The following is a 13,430-nucleotide window of genomic DNA, read 5'->3' on the forward strand; positions in this document are numbered from 1 at the left end:
ACTGGACCAGGCTAGGCCCTGCTCTCAAACCTGGGGCCTTCGCATCCTGTAGAGTCCGCCCTGGGCCCCTTTTAGAGTTTTCTACGTTGTGTGTGTACCTGCATCACCAGGGACATTTCTGTCAAGTGCAGCATCCTGGGCTCCACTCGCAGAGATGCAGACTGTTCAGCCGGAGCCCAGGGCCGTGACCCCTTGGTTCCCAGCAAGTCGCTGCCACACCATGACTGTTGGGACTCCTCTTCCTCCGCAGTGTGGGAGGCATCCCCTCCGGGGTCCTTGCTTCGCCTTTCAGCAGCTGCCATTTATGTTCCTATTCTTCCCCCCTGGAGAAAACCTTTGGTACTTGAACAAATTTGCGTTTGTGTTTTGTTATTACACATCTATGTTCTCTTACTATACAATGCGAGAGGGTGAACATCTGTCTCCCTGGGATCGCTGCCAAAAGGGAGGTGCAGCCCCTCCCGCTGTCCCTGTCCCTGTCCTGTAGGTCCTGCAGTGCGGAGAAGCTCCAGGCATTCACTCAACAAATATTTTTGTGTACCTACGATGTGCCAGACACTGCTTTGTCCAACTTAACCCTCTGTTCCTCCTGCCCTTCCTCCATCCATTCCTTTCTCCCTCCTTCCCTCCCCATCTCTCCCTCCCTCCATTCCTTCATCCCTCCCTCCCTTCATCAATCAGCCCGCCCTTCACAGAGTGCATGAGTGATCCCAGATGCTGTATCCAGCTTGAGAATCCTACAGTGTCAGCATTGAGCACCTACTATGTATATATATGACTATTGCATTTCAAGGGTTTTCAACAGACTGTGGAAGCTCATTCTTGCCTTCAAAGAAAAGCCTCGCCTGCATGAGTACATGGCTGCACAGTCTGACAGACGTGTGTGTGGGCAGCGACTGCATGAGTGACGAGTGCCCAGGGTCAGAGGTGAAGGGTCTCCCCTAAAGGAGAGGTGGGAGCTGAGCTCTGGAGGACAAGCAGGACTTGGTATCAGCAGAACAGCACCGGCACGGGTCTGGAGTCAGGAAGAGCCCGGGGCATTAAGAGGCTGGTAGTTTGGGCCCAAATGGGGATTGCCCGTGTGGTGGAGCAATGAAAAGTGGGGTAGAAAAGACCAGACAGGCCCCCGTGGAGGAGGGCTGGCAACGCCAACTCGAGGATCTGGGAATGTCCTCCCCAGGTGGTGACTGAGGGATCCGTCACCCTCAGACTGGACCCCAACCCTCAGACAATCTAAAATTAATCCCCTACCAATGAGCTTTTTCCACTTTAACACCCAGATGCATCTGTAGTTACAGAAACATAGTTTGGCTTCTTTTAAAAGGTTCTCTGATACAATTAGATGAATTTTGGGATCTTGCTGCTCGTTTATTTTTCCATATATCCTAGCATCCCAGGAAGATGCTCAGCCTGAGCCTGTCTAACCCGAGGGAGACGGGTGAGTTCAAAGTAAAGTTCATGGTAAAGTACTCTCTCTTCAGGTGTAATAATACGCACAAGGCAATTACATTCTGTTGTGCAGTTATTAAATTTGTGGGAAACAAATATAATAAAACTTAGACATTTGTAGAGAGGTTAAAAATAAAATAAAAGCGGAGGATAAAAATAAAATCAATAACCACAGGTTTCCCGAAGCCTGCCTGAAGAGATATTGTATGAGTTCAGAGTAATTATGTGCGAAAAAAATATCCTGAGCGTGGGCTGGAGGTGGGCGGGACCTGAAAGGGCAGAGGAAAGGCTGCCGGCTCCCCTCAGGTGCGTGGCCTCGCGAAGTGTTCCGAAGCCTGGGCGCGGGGGCGCTGAGCAGCCTGGCCCAAGGCCTGACTTCTCCGCTCCCAGCTCCAACCAGCTTTCATTCTCCCCACAGTAGGGACATGAACTTGGCTATTGAAAGTATTTGCTTATTCTTATTGTGCACCAGTTCTCACAGGAACTGGAAGTAGCACATGGAAAACTTTCCTTAAATGGAAAAAAGGGCCCTGCTTGAGACACATTAGAGGTTCGTGGAGAAGGAGAGGAGGAGGGAACGTGAGGAACACCTAGAAAGAGGTTCTAAAATATACATGGGAAGGTCCCTTCATTTAAAAGAGAAAATCTCTGTACAGATGCCCAATGCACAGGTCCGACAGTAGTAGATATGTGTTAGGTCTTCAAACTGGATCTAAAATAAAACCTAGCAAAGAGAAAGGGTTTGCGGGGATTGTTGAAGCGGGAAGGGAGTGGAGAAGGGAGGCGGCCCATTCTTTACATTCATGAAACTGCACTATTAATCTAGGCCTGAAGGGGGCAAAGATCTTGCTGCAATGGGAAGGGAGAACACCTAAATAACTTTGGCCCTTTGCAGACACTGTACATGGGCTCCTCCGGAGGCGGGTTTAACCACCCGGAAACGGAAGTTTCGTTCTTTTCCGTTCTTTCTGTTTGCTAGTGCTTGCTGTAAGTGGCTTTTGGGCGGTACACGGGGAATAGGGGGTATAATCCGAGGTAATCCACAGCCAGATGAAATTTGCGGACCCCCGGCCTGAATTGAGGGTGCGGGGATGGAGGATGGAGTGCTGTGGGGCCAGCATTTCAGGTGGTCGGGGAGGGAAAGTAGGGGTCTCTGTCTTTGGGGTCCTGCGGGTCTTTTTGATGCTAACGTTTGTCTTCCCCGTAGGTGCCGACCGCGCACTCTCCCCGTCTCGTAGCCATGGTGAGTATGGCCCTTGCGTGGGACTTTCCCCGGGACGCGCGAGGTTCCAGGGCGACGGCAGGAGCGCCTTTGCGAGTGTCTCCGGAGGCCCGAGAGACGCTGGTGGACTTGACCATCGCCATAAAATACCTAACCTGCAGCTCATTCTGCGTTTTCTTTATATTACAGCCTCGCAAAATTGAGGAAATCAAGGACTTCCTGCTCACAGCCAGACGAAAGGATGCCAAATGTAAGAGATCGCTCTGGGCTGCGGGGTGCGTAAAGGGATAGAATGGTCCCCATATTCAGGGAGCTATTTCCCCTAAAGCCTGACGCGAGGCTGTTTAAAGCACGTGCTTGGCTCTCTGGGAGCAGTGACTTTGTCGTATTTCCTGTAAGTAACACTTTGTTGGTCAGTGGGTTATTTTTAAAGCATCCCTGAGTTAGTCGATTTTTAACCTCGTCGTGGCTGTGGTTTGGTGCTGTGAACAGAGGCCTTACTGGGTGAAAATCTGGAAATGCGGCCCCATCAACCCCGAGTTAGTGCCACAGGTTCGGTTCTGGGCTGAGTGCAGATGCTGCTCACGATGAACTTTATTTACTAAGCAATTTCACTCCTACCTGAGTTAAATTTCGTACACTATAAAAAAGGGACGGCAACGTGTGTAGCACAGGAGCCCCCACAATGGGGTCATGCCTGCGCGTTTGTGCTATTCTGACAAAACCACCCGGTGGACTAGCGGAGGTGGACGTGCTGTTCATTGCTCACACTCCAGGGGAGCACACCCGCAGCTCCCCTGGGCTCGGGCTCAGTTAGGGGGTCCCAGGCACAGGCACGTGTCTTCTAAACCCAGTGTGTAAAAGGGCAGAAGCAGCCACAGGACTAGAAGCTGCTCCCAAAAGGAGATAAGGACGGAGTCACAACCCATTCCCAAAACAATACATGTTCTTTCTGGCCAGTGGGCGGCTGGTCAGCCCTCAGTCATGGGTGGGGGCAGGGCCGTGTGCATTGACCCCACAAAATGAAACGTCAGAAACAAAACAGCAGACTTTGAAAGGGTGTGTGTTCTTGTCTACACCGAGTATAGGAGGGGATTCTGCTGCTGTTCCTTGTAGTTGTTGGAGGGCTGGGGCCTCTTGCGTAATACAAGGCAGACCTTGAATTGCTGTGGTAACCCAGAGTCACCTTTTTTCCTGCTGCAACAAAGCGTCCTCTCCCACTGAGATCTGTCGTGAGGAGAAAGGCAGATCGTTTGTGAACCCGGAACAGGGTTGGGCTGAGGCCCTGACTCGCAGGTGCTCCTTGTCAGCAATGGGATGGAACAGTGGTGTGGGGGGAGCCTCTCAGTGGGTTCACAGGGCACAGGGACCTGGGGGCCTCGGGTAACGTGTATGAGAAGGTGACCCCCTGTCAGAACAAGTGGCAGCGGGTCGGAGTTGGCCCTGCCCCGGGGCCGCCCTGCCCGTGCTGTCTGCTTTGGTGCTGTCAAGAGGAGGCGGTCTTCACGACAGTTGTAGTTCTGACCAGGGAATCTGGGGTCGCTGCCAGTTCAGATCCCAGCTCTGTCAGGAGGCAGCTGTCAGCACCTTGGCGTGATACCGTGTCCTGAGGCTGAGGGGGCGACAGTAGTGTCTGTCTCCTGGGGCTGGTGCGAGGGTTGCATCGGACGGTCCGTTAGAGACATTAGTACCACGAAGGTATGACTCAGTCCATTCGATTCATTTGCATTTTAATTCTGTCTAGGAGCCTGATTTTAGACAGTTTGTCTCATAAAGATAGAGGCCATGGTCCCCTGGACATAATAGAGTATTCAGTAACTTAATTCTATTTGTCATTCTTAAAACACACATAATAAAAAATTTACCATTTTAAGTGTATATTTCGTTGATATTAAGTACATTCACATTGCATCTCCAAAACTCCTGATCTTGCAAAGCTGAAACCCTGTGCCGTTACACAGTAACTCTCCATTCTCTCCCTCCGACCCCTGGCGACCACCATTGTGCTGCCTTTAGCAGCTTGACTGCCCTGGGAACCTCCTGAGTGAGGTCAGACAGTGTTTGTTCTTTTGTGACTGGCTTTCTCATTTAGCATAATGTCCTCAAAGTTGAATGATCCATTGTGTGAATAGACTACATTTTGTTTTTCTGTTCATCCTCCTGCAGGCATTTGAGGGGTTCCCACCTTTTGGTTATTAGGAATAATGTTGCTGTGAATGTCTTTGTATAGATACCTCTTCTTGTCCCTGCTTTCATTCTTGGGGTATATACCCTGTGTGTGGAATTAATGTTTCATATGATAATGTTGACTACACATTTTTAAAGAGATTAGTGCATGCGCCTAAGGCATGCGCCTTAGACCATGCGCCTTCTTTTACCTATTGATTTGTAATTTAATCATATATTACATTGTTAGATATATATGTTTTTTTCTAGAATGCTCATTATATTTCATTGATCTACTTGATTATTTCTGTGCTGGTGTCATGTTGTTTTAATTGCTGAGAACTTATAATGGTTTTAAATTTTTTAATATTTTATGATTTACTTTGACATTAAAAAAATAAATCTGTAAGAAAGAATGAACTCCTACCTTTTGTGACAACATGGATGGAACTGGAGAATATTATGCTAAGTGAAGTCAGCCAGTCAGTGAAAGATGAATACCGTATGATCTCACATAGAAGTGGAATCTATTCAACAAAATAAACTAATGAACAGAATAAACCGCAGGCACAGAAACATGGAGCAGACTGAAAGTGACCAGAGGGGATGGGGTAGGAGGACAGTGGTGGAAAGAAGGGGAAGAGACTAGACAAAGAACATGTAAGAATGACCCATGGACATGGACAACAGAGTGGGAATTGACTGTGGGAGTGGGGGAGTGGGGGTAGGGTGGGTGGAGGGGGGTAAAGGGGGAGAAAATGGAGACAACTGTAATAGAATAAACATTAAAAAAAGAGAGAGGGAGGTCAGTATACCTTACATGTTCTTACAGGTGTACAGCAGCTGCTAGGGACAATGCCACATCCTTAGCTTTGAGAGGAATGTTACGGTAGTAGAATAGATTGGTTTGAATGAATATCTGGGTTTCTGGATTGACTAAAACATGAGCCAGGGTGGCCAGTGCCATGTGCAGGCTCCGAGTCATGAGCCGCGGTGCTTCAGCTTCCTGTGCCCTGTCACTTTAGCAGTTGTTGGCAGAGTTGGGGTTGTGAGTACACGTTAACTTGTGCTGCTTCTGTGAGGTGCTGAGTGCTCGTGTGCCTGGTCAGGTGCTTGGGCTGAGGCACTAGAGCTACCCTGTTCGGCCCTTGGCCGCTCGATTCTCATCTGGCTTTCATAGTAACAGGTCCCAGGGCGGGGCGGGGGGGGGGCGGGGTCTGAGCTGCTTTTTTAAAAAGTTGGAATGCAGGGTTTGGTGGGTCCCTGAAATGACTGGCCCACAGGAAGCATTTGTGTTCTCCTCAGCAGCCAGAATGGCTGCTGGCCACATGGAAATGATTGACACTTCTCCGTAACCAGACTTGCGAGCTTTCACACCTTGCACTGCAGCATTTGAGCTGCACTTGGGGCTTTTTATTGTCTGAGCTATAGTCCTGGGAGAATTTCACAACAGCAGATGCCAGAAAATGGGTTCCGTGTCAGTTTTAGAAAAAGAACGAACACACTCACTGCTTCACCATGGCCCCTGCAAGGTCTCATCCGCAGGGAACTGACTTCAGAAGTAGAATGGTGGAAACTCCTTGATCCCAGTAGATGTCCTGTCTCCTTCCTGTATTAGCTGCTTCCATTCCTTCAGAAAAATAAGATGGAGACAGTGTTCTAGGATGTATTCAGCATACGAGATACATAAACAAGCAAATTAGAGTCAGGCCCATTTCTGACACTTTTAAAATACTGGCATCATAGAGGAAATCTTGTTTTCTATTTCAGCAGAGGGACAGGACGGGGACAAGCACAGCTGTCAGTGGTTGTGGTCCTAAGTGCCAGTTCTGCGCATGTGTAAGGTCGGGTAAATCGTGTGGTGTCTTCTATGCAATTAAATTACTGATTCTGGTCCATTTGGTAGCTGTCAAGATCAAGAAAAATAAGGACAATGTGAAGTTTAAAGTGCGATGCAGCAGATACCTTTACACCTTGGTCATCACAGACAAAGAGAAGGCCGAGAAACTGAAGCAGTCCCTTCCCCCAGGTGAGTGGGTGGGGATGCTGGGCGGGTGGCCGAGGGTGTGGGAGATGGGCGTGTCGCTGTCTGCCCTCTGGAGGTGTGTCCTCATTGAGGAAAGTCCATCTGTGGCCTTGAGCATCTGCTGTTGCTGTTGGTGGTGCAGGGAAAGGTGATTCTGAGGGGTCCAGCCCATACCAAGGATCCCTGGCCACAGGAATCTGTGCTTTTCTAACGCAGAATAGTAGCAGCTTATGCTTTCTTACTCTGAGTTTCATCCTCACCAGGCAGTTACTGGTTTTGATGATCCATTTTTACTAGTTGGAAAACTGATTAAGGGCAGTAGGCCATGAGCCTGGGTTAATTAAAGAATCTGTCCTCGTCGGGGGAGGACCAGGGAGCGCAGAGCGGCCCTGAAGGCTGCCTCTTCCCACTGAACAGTTAACTAGAGCTGCTTGGCTTTGTGAGAACTAATGGGGACCTCTTTATAAAGGCTGACAGGTTTTGTTTTTTGTTTTTTAATTCAACTGAATATTTTAAGCAAATCCTTCCTGGTGGGCTTACTTTCTGAGCTTTGTGAGCCCTTTTCAGCTAAGTACAAAAATCCGGGCAAGCAGCAGTAACACAAAATGTATCCTGGGTGACTCACTTTTCTCTCTTTTGCTCTAGGTTTGGCAGTGAAGGAGCTGAAATGAACCAGACATGCTGATCTGTATTAAAATACTAAAAATTCTTAGTGTCTTGTCTTTGAAGACGAGAAGGGAAGTTGTTACGACGTCATAGCTGCTGCTGGGGCTGGGATGGAGGTCCTGGTAGCAACCTCTGACCTTGGCTGTGTCTCTTACCTTGGAATGTGGTCTCAATGGACAGACCAATGAAGCCATCCTTGTTTTAGCCTGAGTTTGAAAATAGATGGAAATAGGCGGAAGAGCCAGATACTTGTGGACGTGAGCCAGATACTTGTGGACGTAAGCCATTGTGCACTCAGGAGATTTAAGTCACTTAGGTAAAATGAGCTCCCTGATAAGGAAAACGATAGTTAAAAGTGGGGGTTGAAGAGCCGCCTTGGGAATGGCTGCAAGCCAAGCTGTCCTTGGAATATTGGGCTGCTTTGCTGAAGCCGGAGGGGCTAAGACACTATGTGTTTCCTAAGTACTGTTGCCGGTAAAGAAGTCAGGGACAGTATGGGGCATGATGAGATTGATGCAGGTGAAAGGGCTATTTATTTTAGGATTTTACTTATTTTTAGAGAGGCGATTGGAGGGAGAGAAACTAATCAGTTGCCTCTCGTACACCCCCCAACTAAGGACCTGGCCTGCGGCCCAGGTATGTGCCTTGACTGGGAATTGAACCTGGGACTTTACAGTTTGCAGGGTGGCCCTCAATCCACTCAGCCACCACAGCCAGGGCTGAAAGGGCAATTTAGATGCCAGGATCAGAGAGGGAGCCTTTAAAGCTGAGAACAGGTGAGCAGATGTTAGCCTAGCAAAGTAGGTCAAGCATTTCCAGGAAGAGGGAACCACCATGAAACAGGTAAGGAGACGTTGCAACTGAGGGAGGAGCCTGTAAAATTGGCTCATGTTAAAGGAAAGTTCTGGGGTTCCTGCCAGTGGTCAGACCCGGGGCCTTAAGGCAGTGGGGTACAGATCAAGTGCACTGGGGTGTTGGCAATGGCACTACTTGAATACGGGCTAGAGGGCCCAAATCCCAGCATGAGGCACGGTCCGAGCCAGACCTGACTCCTTGGGGGTTAAATCCAGCTTCTGCTGCTTGGTAACCTGCATGATCTTGACACATTACCCACCCCTGAGCACCACGCAGAGATACCATATTCGTTGAGCCTGAAACCAGGCTGTTCCCACATTGGGTGGCTAGGCCCACACAGGCTGCGGGCTCCTAGGCCTTTGGCAAGGAAGCCGTCCAGCCCTGTTACATGTTGGCCTCGCTGTCCAAACTGTTACGACAACCATGGTACTTAATTTCCATGGTTTATCATAAGGGTTAAATTAGGTAACATTTAAAGGTATTTGAAATGCTCTTTGACTATCAAATTTGGGAGATGGAGATGGGGGGGTCATGTCAGGATCCACCACAAGGTGGAGACATATTCCAACAAATGAGCAGCTGGCCCATCTGGTGTGGAAATAAAAGTGTACAGGCTAAAATCCACTCCCAAGTAGCTAAGTGCTTAAGACCACTGATTTTCCTCTAAGAGTTTTAAGGGCACAAGGTAGTTAATGAATCTGGTCATGTAAGATGGTTTTCTCCAGGAGAGGGGTCCAGGGGTGCTCAGTGAGTTCAGTCTTCCCCTTTCAGTGTTCACTTGCTGGGAGGGAGGGTGTACCAGCTGGGCTTCCTTTGTCCCGGCTCCTGGAAGACCAGCCCTCTGGTCTTAGAGAAGGCATCCTTTTGTGCCAAGGCTCGCAGCCCTGGGCTTGGCAAAGTGGTGGAAGCAGATTCCAGAGATTTAAGCTGGTTTGAGGTACAGCTGTGCTGTTAAGCCCTGCCATGGCCAGGGCCCCCACTCCCTTGCTGAAGCCAGCCTGTCCGCCTGGGTGGGTGTGTTCCGGTGGCACCGGGTAGGCTGCGGGTGCAGTTTGGAAAGGGCAGGAGTGCTGTTCTCGCTTCAACTCCCTGACGAGTTCCTGGGAGACCCGCATGCTCAGCCTCTGCACCCTGGCTCACTTGGCTGGGTCTCAGGCCTCTGAGGAATCATCTAGAACACTCATCCAGCCGGCTGCACATCAGCCAAGCAGGTTTGGATGTTCCACTGTGCCCAGGTGACTCAGCGATGGCCCTGTGTGGGCTTTTGCAGGTGCTGCCGTCTTCAAGTAGGTGTGCAGGCCTTGCTCCTTCCCACCAACTGCTCCCTGCCAGGGGCCGGTCCCAGGCTGCAAAGGCTGCCCTGCACCGCATTCATGCTCATTCCCAAGGGGATGACTCCCTACAATGACCGGGAGGCAGGCCCTTCCCACTCGGGGTCCCTGGGCTCCTGTCCTTTCCCTCCTAAAGAACTGACAGTTCCCAGGTGTGACTAACCTGCCTAGAGGCAGGCTACGCCCTTGGGACTTCCCAGTCCTTTGGGGGCTTGGCAGGGACCAGCAGCTGTCGCCTCCTGTTGCTGTGGATGTGGAAGAAGAGAGGACAGTGAGTGTGGCACCAGGCAGTGCCCATCCCTGAGGTTCCTGGGACTGTGGGCTGGCAGCACGGCCACGTCATCACTGTCCACCGGGGAGAGGGAGGGTGTCCCACAAAACTGTTTCAAGTCCGTCTTCCTCTGCAACCAGCAGCAGGGGCTTCGAAGACCAGAACCCTCCCCAGGGCCTGTGGGCCATGTGGGACCTGCCCTCTGCCTGCCTTGCAGCCTCTTTTTTTTTTTTCCCCTTAAGAAAGTAAAGGTTCATATTTCATTTTTTTAATAAAGGTATTTTAAAGTAAGGCTTGTTGGGGGTATAATTTACAGTGACAGTCCCCCTTTTTGGCGCAGTTCTATGAATTTTGACAAACTTACAGTTGTGTGACCACTGCTGCCATCGACAATAGGTCACCCTCAAAAGTCCTCTTGCACCCCAGCCCCGGCAGCCAGCTGGTGACCTGTTCTCCACAGTTCCCAGTCTCTCCTTGTCACTCCCCTTGGGTTTTGCACTTGATGGGTTTTCCTGTAATGCCCTGCCCGCTGTGGTCCCCACCCTCGTTCTTCCCCTCCGCTTGGAGCCCTCCCGGAGTCGTCTTCCTGTCATTTTCTGGCTCTCCCCTCGAGTCATTCTCCTGGAAACACTCCTGGGCACCCCCACCCCCACCCTGGACTCCACCCCCTTTCACACGCTGACAGGGTTTGTGTGGGGTCAGGCCCTGCCCCCCATAGCTATTACACTCTAGGCCACACGCAGACAGGAACCCGAGCGTTTTATTCATTTCTGTATCCCCTAGGACAGAGGGTGCTCCGTCAACATTTCTTGAAGGAAGGAAAACCCCGATGAGAGAACATTTGTCTCTGGCCTTCTGGGCACCTGAGTGCACCGGCTTTGGGCATGTGCAGATGACATGGCTCCAGTCAGGCTCTGGGAGCTGAGGGCAGACTTGACACCCAGGAGGAGAGGCCAGGACATGGGACGGGACTCCGTCTCCTGGCCCCCGGGCTTCTGATGGCGTGGGGCTGCTGTGAGCTGTCCACGTGTTTGCAGACTCCCGCAACCGCTCGGTTCCTGGAATCAGGAACCTGGGAGTCTCTGCAGGGTCTTCTGTGTCCCCGGTATCTGCCCCTGTCACTACCACCCCTTAGGCTGGCTGTCGGCGCCCAGGCCTATCCCATCGCAACACCTTAACTCCTCGCTCCCATCTTCCCAGCCCCAAGGGGCCCTTTACCTTGCCTTGGACCAGCCTCAACCTCCCTGCCCGCCCCGTGCTCTCCGGTCACACTATGTTGTCTTCAGCTGCAGAGCCAGGGCCCTCTCCTGCCTGTGGCCTCTGTGGGCCCCCAGGAAACTCAGAGGAAGCGCACCTGCAAGAATTCATCAGGCCTGTGGCTGCGCCCAGCCACTCACAGTCGGCGGACCCTGCTCTGCTTTTGTTTTTCTCCAAAGCGCTCGCTCTGGTTGTCCTTATACTTGGACTGTCGCCGTCCGCCCACTGGAGGGCCATCATGCCCTCCGGGCAAGGGTTTCCGTCCGCTCTGTACGCTGACAGAACAGTGCCCAGTGACACAGACGGAGCCCAGTAAACGGGGTTGCTGCCAGCCTCGCGTCCCTTCCCCGCTCTCCCCTCCACTCAGGACCGCTTGAGCGGCCCTTCCTCCAGGACGCCTGCCCTGTCCCACCTGCTAGGGAGAGTCACGCTGCTTTCCTCAGTCCCTACTGCTACTGAATGTTGCTCCCTTCTGCCTCCAATTTTTCAGTTTGCCACCCTCTAAAAGGAACGGACAGCCTCTACTCTCTCGTGCCAGGATTGCTGGCTGCACTCCTGGACGCTTCATATCCTTGATTTCATAATAAGAAATGAGAACCCCGGAGACTTAGAGGTTGCTATTAAGAAACAGATTTAGGAGCCTTCTGGGACCGTTTTCACTTTTCCTTGCACCTTTTTCACCCATAGGGCCAGGACAGATCCCAGACCACAAAAGGGTTCTTGGGCATAATGCCCTGCACCCAGTGGGTGCCCAGGGGGCAGGGCCAAGCCTGGGGCCGGGGTTGGGGGTGGGTGGAGGGGTTTGACTGGAAGAAGCAGGGAGGGAGGGTGGCACTATCCCCTACCCAGTGGGCTCTCTCCCCTCCTGGCCCTTTCCTCCCCGCCCTGCTGGAATCGGGTCCTCTTCCAACCCCTGCAGCCAGGGTTACCTGTCAAGGCCTGAAACCCAGCTGCAGTACCCAGAGGCTTGAAGCCAAAGCTCAGGGGCTCCATAGCCGCACTCTGCAAAGGTACGGCAGTTCTCCTGAGGCTGGCCAATTAACAGTGCTTGGGGGTCCACACCCCCTTACCAGGGAACATTTTAAAAGTGAGCCCCAAAGGGGTTGCCCTGTCAGCCAGATAACTGGTCACAGCTGGAACCCTGGGCCATGCAACAAAGTCCCAGCCATCTGGTCCACCCCATCACCCAGGCAACCTTCACTGCACCCACTGGAGGCCTCTCCATGCAGGGGGGCTGCACCCCTCCCTTCCCAGGGGGCTCACTCCTCATCCCCCTCGGAGTTCCCTGATCTTGTAAAAGCAGTTGTGAAGGTGAGGCTGTGGGCACCCCTTCTGCTCCGATAGCCCATGATCACCTGTGGGGTGATGGGCTTCAAAAGGAAGGAGGGAGGGGCTTACCTGGCTGAGCGAGAACCTCTTATGAATATATTTTTTGAATATGTTTTCTTGGGTAAGGGAATCAAAAGAAAAAAATAAAGAAATGGGACTACATCAAACAAAAGTTTTTGCACAGCGAAGAAAATCAACAAAACTAAAACCTATTGAAGGTTTATGATATATTTCATATCATACTGAAGGAATATGATATATTTCATAAGGAGTTAATATCCAAAATATATAAGGAATTCATTCAACTTATATCCAATAATAATAATTCAATTAAAAATGGGTAGAGGACCTGAATAAACATTTCTCTGGGGAGGACATATAGATGGCCAGTAGACATGAAAAGATGCTCAACATCACTAATAATCATGGAAATGTAAATTAAAACCACAACAAGATATCACCTCATATCTGTTAGAATAGTTATCATCAACACATCAACAAACAAGTGTTGGTGAGGATGTGGAGAAAAGGGAATCCTAGTGCACTATTGGTGGGATTAAAAATTGATCCAGCCACTATGGAAAACAGTATGGGGGTTCCTCAAAAAATTAAAAATAGAACTATCACATGACCCAGCAATTCAACTCCTGGGTATTTATCTGAGGAAATTCAAAACACTAATTCAAAAAGGCGTATGTACCCCTATGTTTATTGCAGCATTATTTGTAATAGCCAAGATATGGAAACAGTCAGTGTTCATCGATAAATGAATGGATAAAGAAGACGTGGTGCATATATGCAATGGGATGTATTAATCTGCCAATTAAAAAATAAAATCTTGCCACTTGTGACAACATA

At 50.5% G+C, this 13,430-nt stretch overlaps 1 protein-coding gene across 4 annotated transcripts in view; it reads left to right on the forward strand.

The window, feature by feature from the left end:
- The first annotated feature begins 2,387 nt into the window (after positions 1-2,387).
- RPL38 (ribosomal protein L38) overlaps positions 2,388-13,430 on the forward strand; it is a 303,530-nt gene continuing 292,487 nt past the window's right edge. Inside the window, exons 1-5 of one of the 4 annotated variants that reach the window (XM_054573130.1) lie at positions 2,388-2,436; positions 2,657-2,692; positions 2,861-2,921; positions 6,744-6,866; positions 7,509-7,570. In XM_054573130.1, coding sequence (XP_054429105.1) covers positions 2,690-2,692; positions 2,861-2,921; positions 6,744-6,866; positions 7,509-7,534 — 213 coding nt within the window. In that variant the 5' untranslated portion in view covers positions 2,388-2,436; positions 2,657-2,689 and the 3' untranslated portion in view covers positions 7,535-7,570. Of the gene's footprint in view, positions 2,485-2,556; positions 2,576-2,656; positions 2,693-2,860; positions 2,922-6,743; positions 6,867-7,508; positions 7,573-13,430 lie in introns of those variants that run through there. The other 3 variants (XM_054573132.1, XM_054573133.1, XM_054573134.1) reach the window with 3 other exon arrangements.

This window comes from Pteronotus mesoamericanus, unplaced genomic scaffold (genome assembly GCF_021234165.1).
Source record: "Pteronotus mesoamericanus isolate MK-2021 breed Mesoamerican mustached bat unplaced genomic scaffold, CSHL_Meso_final contig_246, whole genome shotgun sequence".
In the NCBI taxonomy this organism is placed as follows: Eukaryota; Metazoa; Chordata; class Mammalia; order Chiroptera; family Mormoopidae; genus Pteronotus; species Pteronotus mesoamericanus.